General features: G+C 44.1%; 1 protein-coding gene across 1 annotated transcript; it reads right to left on the reverse strand.

Annotated features, from left to right (window-relative positions):
* Window positions 1-1,100: 1,100 nt before the first annotated feature.
* RPL14 (ribosomal protein L14) lies at window positions 1,101-10,126 on the reverse strand. Its single transcript, XM_085855942.1, has 5 exons — window positions 9,944-10,126; window positions 8,332-8,426; window positions 5,489-5,588; window positions 5,336-5,389; window positions 1,101-1,312 (listed from the first exon to the last, which is right to left on the reverse strand). Exons 1-5 carry the CDS (start codon window positions 10,076-10,078, stop codon window positions 1,151-1,153), a joined length of 546 nt encoding a protein of 181 aa, XP_085712068.1. The 5' UTR covers window positions 10,079-10,126; the 3' UTR covers window positions 1,101-1,150.
* Window positions 10,127-10,419: the final 293 nt, after the last annotated feature.

The raw sequence follows: 10,419 nt of genomic DNA on the forward strand, positions 1-10,419 counted from the left end.
TAAGAAAATGTGTCCACATCTTTATTCTATCCATAAAACTCAACATCAGGGTACTGGAGTCAGGACAGGTACCAGAGGATTGAAGAGTCGCAAATGTAACACCGTTATTTAATAAAGGATCCAGAGAAGAATTGGGAAACTATAGACCTGTTTGACTTCAGTTGTGGGGAGGTGTTGGAAACATTAATTAGGGACCAGATGAGGAACCATATAGATAAATACAAACTAATTAAAGGTAGTGCAGCATTTCAGTGCAGATCTACCATGATGATGAAAAAAAAACATCGTGGAAGGCCAAGCGATCTTTTGAGATTCAACATTGGCAAAAAGTTTTTTTTTTTCAGCCCACCATTTTACCTTTAACCTGGAGGGGGTATGATGTAAATCAAGCACAAATGAGACTTGCTTGAGGCTATCAAGCGTAAATTCAAATGGACAATTTCATTCCGATTGAAAAAACCCATCACATTTTGGTTAAAAAAACAAAAAAAATTAGGCCATGACTTTTTAATTATGTCAACCCGACATACTTTTTATTCCCGTTATTAAAGCAAAATTTAATTCCGAAAGTCCGAGCCGGATCCAAAATACAGTTCAAACATTGGCAGAGAAAGAAAGGGGAGGGGGCTAAATGGTGGTTTAGTACTCCTGGGGGTCGAAATAAACTCTGGGTACTCATTCTAGAAACAAACCTCATAACAGGGACAAGCCTTCACTATAGAGGGGCGATATTGAACCTTTTTCGGTCGGCGTACCCTTTGGTATCAGCGTGAGGCTACACGGTTCACGTACCCCTTCTCAATGATTGTCGTTGTTATGCTATACCATGTGTGCAAACAGCCTCTCCTCCACTGCCTCAAATCAAAACGTACATCACACATCTCCTGGGGGTCCATGGACCCCTGCTTCAGAAATGAGGCTCATAAAAACCACATTCGCATTTCCCCCTCAAATGATCCAACAAAGTAATTTTGCACATAACAGTCCTAACCCTCTGGCGTCTTCACCACCCAAAAACATATTCTTCTCTTGATTAAAATTTATGAAACATTGTCGGTACAATCACTTCTTGTTCAAGGTTTAGGACACATGGGACAAAATCCAGGTTCAGCCTTTATTGGGAAATGTCGACACAAGACCACAAAACAGCTCAGGATTTGACCTTCACCACCTTCTTGGCAGCTTTCTTGACTCCTGCCGAAGATTTTGACTTCTCCAACTTTTTCGTGGAATCTTTTTCCTTCTTGCTGAGCTTCGCTTTGGTTTCCGCTTTCTGCAGCCGCCGCAGCTCAGCCTTGATGATGCGGTTTCGCTGAAAAAGGAAGACGAATGAAGTAAGAATACGGATGTGTAATATATTTTATCAACATGAAAATTATAACATATGGGTGAAATGCTTCAAGTTCTCCTTCGTCATACAGCGCTAGTGTCCAAGAGACCATCTGAAACGACAGCAGAGCATTCATACGTCCGTGTCTGCCGTATGAGCTCCTTTCTCAGAATTGCAGCACACACAACTCATTCATTCATTGGTGGTCACGGTAATCACGCAAGATTATTGCGTTCATGACCTTTGAGTGAAGAGAAAGCATTTTCTGTTGTGTGCAAAGCGGTTTTGGCAGAAAAAAAACCAAAACAATTCATGTCGTTCTTTTCAATGACGTTTTATCAGTGCACATTTGAACACAATGAATTTCAGTATCATTTCATGGCTTTGTGTCCTAAAAACAAATTTATTGACAACGTGACGATTTTTCATTTCATCCTTCCCCCCTCTCAAATCCATCCAAACCCCATCCCTGCCCTCCATGGCTGATGACTCGACCCTACATTTATCTGTGAACTGCGGCCGGACACACTAGTTAAATACCCAAGTGAAGCAAGCAAATTTTCCATCCCAGGAAGGACTCTGGACAATAAGGTGTAATGTTTCACATCCTTTGTCTTCAAAATGCAATCGAGTGGAATAGAGTGACAAATCCTTTCATGACCCAAGCAGTTGGACTTTGGAGTGATTAACCACCTCCTCACACCCACTCCATCAGTTTTTCCTTCAAACCACAAGATCCAACTCCAAGACTCAGATTTAAATATTTCACCATCCGGGTAAGATAGCTTGGAGGTGAGTGTACATACCTCCGGGCCATCCTACCAGACTCATAAAACAATGCAACAAAAAATAAATAAATATATAAACTCACCACAACCTATGACAAAATACAAGCCAAGGAGCGTACTGGAACAACTCGATAACCCCACATTATGGTTTCTTGATTCAAGATTTACTTTTCAGCTGCCGGTTCCGGGTTACGTAATGACCAGACGCCATCTTCAGATCAGGTCAATTCAGGTCAGGTATGGGAGGATGCGCCGGAGCAGCGCATCACTGCGTCCACTTTCTGCCGGTACTCCAGGAGCCTCCGTCGAGCCATCCCCCAGGCAGATCCCTGGCCCATCCCCATCTCCTTGAGATGCTGATCAACCTGCTGCAACCATGAGGTACGTGATCGGCCCGTTGGCCTCTTCCACTCACAAGACTCCCTCGCTGAAAGATTCTGGTGAGCAGGAGCAGCGTCAGGAAAACGAGCCACATGTCCAAACAGCCGCAGCTGACGCTCAGAGACGATGCAGGTTACAAATCTCATTTGGGTCTCTCAGCAACCGCTCGTTGGACACAAAGTCTGACCAGCGATAGCCAAGGATTCTCCGAAAAGACCTGGTAACCAAAGGAATTAAGTCGCCGTCTCAGATTGGGATTGGATGATGCCTGTGTTCCAGGCAGAGCACAGAACTGTGTGCAATGACAAGAGCACAGCATATCCACCAGCCTCGAGAAGTTCATCATGGATGCTACAGATCCCTGGGGCTTTACCCCAGTTCAAACGGTTCACCACAGCCTGTCTTTTCACAAACTAAGGTGGATCACGGTTGATTGGAGGGTCAACCATAGGGATTGTAACACCGCCGACATCCACATTGACAGCTGGTGGATCAGCGTGGTGCAGCCGCTCCAAATAACCAGCCCAGCGGGCCTTCACTTCAGACTCCTCAGTCAAGAGCCCACCACCTTCCGCTCTAACTGCAGCACGCCGAGGGCGGGTTTGGAGGAACGCAATGCGTGAATTCCCCTGTAAGCAGGACGAGAATCACTTGACCACAGGTCATGCTCTACCCCCTCACAGATTCCTCGCACGTAAGCCTCCTTGTCCACACTTAGCACATGTACAGTTTTACGCTTCAGCTCTCTGAACAGCTCAGCTCTGCCATTCAGCCTGGCCCTGCGACTCTGGTCAATGGTATTCAGTGACCCTCGAGAAAACATTCTTCTTCGCCCTACGGTGAGTTCCATCCAATACATCCATCAAAATCATCAAGGAACATCAAGGATGGTGGTCTTGAAGGCACTCCACAACTCTTCAGGATCCAAAGCAACCAGACCCCCCCCAAATCTCAACTCAGCCTGTTCGCAAACTCCTCAGCTACCCTCTCATCCATGAACTTCCCATCATCCAGCCAAGGCTGGGATGGTACCATTCTCCTAGATTTAATCTGCAACTTCAGAGTTGCTGCACGAAGCCTGTGGTCAGTATTGAGGAACTGAGCACTCCGGTAGACCCTGCAGTTCTGGATCATCCTCCAACGACCGTCAATGAGGACATGGTCAATCTCCTTTGCCACACCACCAGCGTTGGAATACCAAGTCCAGCGATGAGCCTGTGGGCGCTGACACCATGATCCAGCCACCCGAAGTCCATGACTTCTTGCAAAGTCAAGGAACTTGGGTGTTATTCTGGTTCACAGTTCCAGACCCATGGTGATCAACACACGTCTCCTAACCATCCCTATTAATTCCAGTAGATGCACTGAAATCCCCCAAGACTAGAAGAGTATCTCGCCTGGGGCAGTGATCAACCACAGACTCGAGCGTGGCACAGAATGTGTCCTTCACGGTGAGATCACTCGCCTCAGTCAGAGCATATACAGAGACCAGAGAAACGACACCCAAGGAGTGACGAATCCTTCATCTCATAATACGCTTGTTGACCGGTGTTACCTCAATTATCATTGGAATCAGCTTATTGGACACAGCTACAGCAACTAATTGGGCATGGTAACCATCAGAGCGACCAGACCAATAGTAGGTGTAACCACCCACCATGATCTCACCGCAATCCGGTCTCCGAACCTCATAGAGTGCTGCAATACCGATGTCTAAATGCTTCGGCTCAGATGATGACAGAGACAGGTGATCATCCTCTCTTCAGGATAGGACATTCCAGGCACCCACCCGAAGGGACCGCCTTCTGGTGAACTCCACCTTAGCACCACCCCAACACACACTACCGCAACCTGACCCGGGAAGGTTACCCCGTGATTTTCCTATCGTCAAAGACTGGGGGTAATGAAGGCTTTGCCCCTATCCCGTCATCCGGTTAGCTGCACAGGAGGTACTCCCACGGAGTGGGTTTTCAGATTTCTTTGTAGTACGTTTTGCGGAATGAAGGGTTTTACGGTGACCGGAGTGCAAATCCTGCCACCAACCTCCTAATAAGAAGTAACCCAACTGCAGGAAGACGTCCACAGACACAGTTGAGCACCAGATAATAATGGCCGTTGGTTCACAAGGACCTCCTCCACCCTTTGACAGATATTGTTTTTAATCCTGCTGGGTGTCCATATCATACGCCCTCTTCACCAGGAAACCTGGTGGGGGAGACGGTGTATTCGCCGACAATCCGACCATGAAACAGGTTCCTGCAGGTTTACATGGTTCCTGTGGCAAGTCACAGATGTAATCTGACCCGACCTGACCCGACAATAAAAAGGCCAAATCTTCCCTGCTCTTAAAAACTTGTTATTAAAAGCCGAGGACATCTGTTCCGGAAATGTATCATTAGTTTATTGATGCAACGTATTTGAACTATTTTTTGAAGGTCTTCCCACCTGTTTCGTACTAGATTTGTTCATACGAACCCATTGCCATTTTATCCTCCATCACGAGGCTCGACTTCATGGGGTGGGAGGTGGGTGTGGAGGAGGGGGGGGAGGAGAGAAGAGGAAAGGAGGGAGGAAGGAAGAAAAAAAAAATGTTCAAAAGCTGAACATCCTATGATTAGAAACATGATAACCCATCTCGTATCAATGCAATTTCCAATATCTCAACGTAACATCGCTTTCACTTTGACAACTTCAAAACTATTTTAGAAAGAGAGGAAATCAAAATTAATTAGTTGGTGGTTCATCAACTTTTTCCACCGCTTCTCCATTAAAAGTGGTGCAACAAAACAATTTGTCATCTGCCAAACAAGCTACAAGGCAAAACAAAGACACTCACCATTCTCTTGACTTTCATCAACTTGTACCGATCAAAATCATTCATATTGGCTTTCTGCAAAGCAACACAAACACCGAGTGGAAACAACAGAATCAGATGAAAATGGCAAACTCGAGATTAAAAGAATGGGGAGTGCAAGTCGTATTCTGATACCCTTTTCCGAGCTTCTATCTTGCGGTACCACCTGCTCGCCTGCCAACGCTTGGTAATGTCGGCCTTTTCCCAAGCCTCACGTACTGCCTTCTGCTGACACCTACAACATAGAAACAAAATTAACGATAACAAGGACAACTACATCAAACTCACATATAACCAAATGGATGTTTATCTTAAGGCCCGGTCACACCTTGACGTTTTAGCCAGCGATGGCAACGTATTAAAATGTATGTAAAACGCTGGCTTACGTTGAACTTTTGATGTTTTTTTTTTTAAGATTCGGACGTATTCATAACGAGTTGGTCGTATGTATAACATATTAGTAATGGACACAGAACGTTTCGTTGTGTTATAGATAACTTATACCAACGAATGCTGAACCTGTTGTCGGCCTACACAACCGATGCCCAACGATAGTCTAACTTCGGCATAGCGCGTTGCACGCATCGCCGACGATGTCGTGACGTAGCCTATTAAAAGGCTGACGCACAACGATTCAAATCATAACTGCCGTAGAAATGGAAGTGTCAACATCGCGGTCACACCTTGGCGATCTTGCCAGCGTATGCCGACCTAAGAAAAATGTGTCTAAAACATTGGGGCACGTCAAATACGGTATGAGTAAGTTTGGTATACGTGAGTACAACGCTAAAGTACGCTATCATAAGTCGTAGTAAGTAGAGTATGTCAAGAAATTTTAAACATGTTCAAAATTTTACGACGTACTCAGCGTATGACACACGTTCCGCATGCGATGGGGATAAGTTTTACACACGATATGCGGACGCTTACACACGTCCACAAACGCTACTTATAAGCTACTCATAAGTCGAAACACGTCGCGGTAATGTCTTTTTCACGCGAAACTTATTTCTAACTTATGTTTGACGTGCTTTGAACCAATTCTTAACGTAGTCCCAACACACATCAACGTATGTAGATGTATTCTAATGACGTCTTCCGGTCGCCAAAAAAAATAAATGAACGTGTTTCTAACTTACAACTGCCATATAAAGACGTGTTCCCAGCGGTTTGGGGAATTGGTATATAAAAATGCTGCTCATAAAAGGGGAAACCAACAGTGTTTTCGAGTCCTTTTTGAGTCGATGTCCATGTCAGCAGTAACAGTAACAGTATCAGTATTAGTATTAGTATTAGTAGTAGTTTGTTCATGTTGGCAGTAGTAGGTGGGTGTGAGCGGGAGGGTGTGGGTTATGATGGATCCTCCTTGCGTCCGCGTGTCCACGGGTAGGTTCATTGGCTGACACTCAACGATTTAAATGGCTGCATCTCCACTATTGAAAGTAGACGCTTGCGCTCAACAATTGGATTTTTTTTACACTCAACGACTTTTAAACGGTACCACTCAGCTATTTTCATTGTTTACAATGAACGATTTAAATTGCTGTCACTTGCCTTTGTTTTTTGACGCTGGGGTTTGGAAATTTGAAGCGTTTCTTCTGAACGTGTTAAAACGCTCAAACTCGACTATTTTAAATAGACGCTGCCGATGGACAATTGGAATCATAGCCAAGCTAGACATCGAAGTGTGAACATCCTCGTCATGCCGAAGAAAAGTTTGAAGAATGCTGCAAATAAGTGTCCTGGCCGTGGCCGTGGACGCTGACGCAAGGACGATCCATTATACCGACGTCTTTCAGCCTATGAGTAACTTAAAAATAACGTCTGTCGATGTGTGGCAACGATCGCGTAACGTGCCAACAACACGTTAATCATAGGTTAGAAATAAGTTTCGGGTACGCTAAACATTACCTCGGCGTGTCTCAACTTATGATTAACTTACAAGTAGCATGTGTTGACGTCTGTCAACGATCGCAGACCGTGCCTACAACTTGTGGCCAGCGTAGCGGAACGTGCGAGTCATACGCCGGCATACGTCGTGAAATTTCAAGCATGAAAAAATTTGAGGACAACCGAAAAGTACAACGTTTAAAGCCAGCGTACAACGACGTATGGCAGTGTTTTTCAGCGTGCTCTCAATGTTATCAAAACTTACCCATAACGTATTCAACGTGTGCCAGCGTTTTAGAAAAAAAATTCAAAAATCGGCATACGTTGGCTAAAACGTCAAGGTGTGACCGGGCCTTTAGCTCCACCACCGGAGCTGGACGAAGAATATGTGACACGATCGAATCGATTCGCTTTTGGTGAAGATCCGGATCTGGATACGATAATTTTTTTTATTATTTTTTTTCAGTGAATCTTCACCATTGAGAGATGGGGGCAAAAAAAAGGATGTACAGCATGACACTTCAAAAAGTTGTGGACGGGTAATAAAAAAAAAACATGGTGAAGGAGTTGGGTAAGTGACAAGAACGAGCCGATTAGATTTTGCTTCAGGCCTGGATGCAGACCCGGATGTAGAGGCCTATCGGTGGGACACAAAACGTAAGCTGTTCATCCTGGTGGAGGTGTGCGCTCCACTGAGTCCCGTTCTAGTTTGTTTTGTTTTTTCCTCCAATGAATGACAAAGCATCAGCTTCTCCGTTGCATCGATTACGTCCATCGTTCTACCTGTCCGCCGACAGACTGGCAGGAGCCTTCATGAAGTCTAGTTGTCCATTCAGGTACAACCTAATTCTGGGGTTTATGAGGTTGTCTGAAGAGTTAACCTTTGCAGAGTTGGACAATAAAGGAAAGGTGAGCCCTGATAGCCATGGACAGAGTCATTGAGAAAAGGGTAACGAGTCGTTTACTTTGAACACCAATTCGACGGGGAATCTGTTCAGTGTCCAAGGCGAACCGAGCAATACATTCACCGAATCCATTAAAACTGCACCTCTGTTCCATAGCCATGGCTTGTCGAGATCAGTGCTTACCCATAAGGGATTTTGATGACAAAATCTGTGAGATGCAAGATTTTGAACGGCATGCTTTGTCTTTTCACCCCGGAGCAGGGTCCATCGACCAGAGCCTGTAAAAGGAGAACAATCGTGTGATTTTATAACAAAAAGGTTCGACGAAGTACAAACGACTGTTAACAAAGTGGTTCCTCTACATTTTTTGTCCCAGGCTGAACAAACACAACAGTGATCCATTGTATAAAATACACCAACAAGATATCACATATCATTATGCAAAGGGATTTTTGCAGCTGACATCCCCACCAGGTTTTTCTTGTGAAGGTATGTATTGCCATAGCAAAGGAAAACGTTTCTCAGTTCTGTTTCCTGTATTAGATTTTATTTTTAACATCAATTTGTCGATGGAGATTGACCCACCAGTAGCATTGGTTCTGATTAAAATTGACCGAGACAATGCAGTCCGGTGACTGCATGTTTGACTCCGTTGTTACACGAGTGCATAATGCAAAAACCATTCAATCCCATGTTGGAGCGGAGACCTGGCCAGGATTGTAACCCAAGACAAGAAACTGCCACCACAGACCACACTTTGGAAAGAGTATCATACATAACGACAAGGACATATAATTGGTTAAGAGAATATGTCTTATTAATAATAAAATAAATATATATATACATCTACATTTTTGCATGTCTTGGCCTCGTAAATCTCCCACCTCTCAGGGGGTATGGACTCTACATGACCTCGACATGACTCAGGAGAGAAACCCCACCAAAAACAAACAAACTTGGGTTTGATTCCCGACGAGACCACGTCGTTGGTTTGCAAACACGAGAGCGGATTACAGTCTGCCATCCTTCAAAAATGGCACCTGAAGGTTGCTCGTCCTTTCTACAAGAAATAATTAGTTAATGGTTTAAATTCCTTTATTTTTTTGAATACATAGTCAAGGTTTGTGGGAAAGCGAGTGCACTGAATGGATCAGGATGTAACAAGACAAAAGGAACAGCAAGAGAGGGAGGGAGGAAGCACCAAGAGCAGACTTGAAGGACAAGATAGAGGAAGACGGACAAAACAATGGGTGTGGTGAGGAATTGGGAGTTGGGAGGGGGAGGGGGAGAGGGGTAGGGGAGGACAAGATGGATACAGAAGGAAACTCAGAAAAAAACTGGGAATTTGGAAGGAGAAGGGATTGGAGGAGTAGGTTAAATGAGGGGAGAAATGATCATGGTTTGGGATTGGGGAATAAGGATCCCATGGGATTTTCTAATCCCACGTGATCGTTCCGATAGAGCAAACCATTGAGAACTGGTACCTTGGATAAATTTGAAATTCCTGGCTTGTCAATGTCTACCTGACCAAAGTCTGACGAGCAAGATCTTCAGGTCGCACCCACCTCTTCCACAATGAAAACAATTATATATATATATATATATATATATATATATATATATATATATATATATATATATATATATATATATATATATATATATATATATATATACATATATACACACCATGTGATGTTTTGTGTATTTGGTGTTGACAAGCGAAGCTCGAAGTTGGTTAAACACATGTAGGTTGGTTGTTACAGCTGGTGTGGAATGATCTGTTCATACACACCCGGTTCTGATCGACAACATTGACGATCACCACCAGCTTGTCCGCATGAGGACCATAACCCACGTGGGCGATGCGGCCGAGTTCCACAAAGCGTTTGAATACCTGCAGGTGGAAACCAACAACAGGTGAGCTCATTTATCGGAGGGCAGTAGTAAAAGGTTGGTTCCTTTCGAGTTGGGTTTTAATGTAACATTAAAACGGAGAAGTAGAAGTAGAAGAAGAAGAAGTAGAAGAAGAAGTAGAAGTAGAAGAAGAAGTAGAAGTAGAAGAAGTAGAAGAAGAGCATGAAAGGAGTAACCGCGACGTTAATCGTCGACTCGCTCAATTCAGGATTAATCAGAAGAGTTAAAAAAAATGAAAATACGTTCGAATTGGATCTATAAAAAAATAAAATCGCATCTTAAAAAGTGCAAAAGGCCGCGGAAGGGATTAAATAAATCCATCCGTGAGGTAAAGGCTGAACACGAGCCATGTGC

Source organism: Eptatretus burgeri, chromosome 15 (genome assembly GCF_056783735.1).
Source record: "Eptatretus burgeri isolate ZD-2024b chromosome 15, Ebu_testis_v1, whole genome shotgun sequence".
Lineage (NCBI taxonomy): Eukaryota > Metazoa > Chordata > Myxini > Myxiniformes > Myxinidae > Eptatretus > Eptatretus burgeri.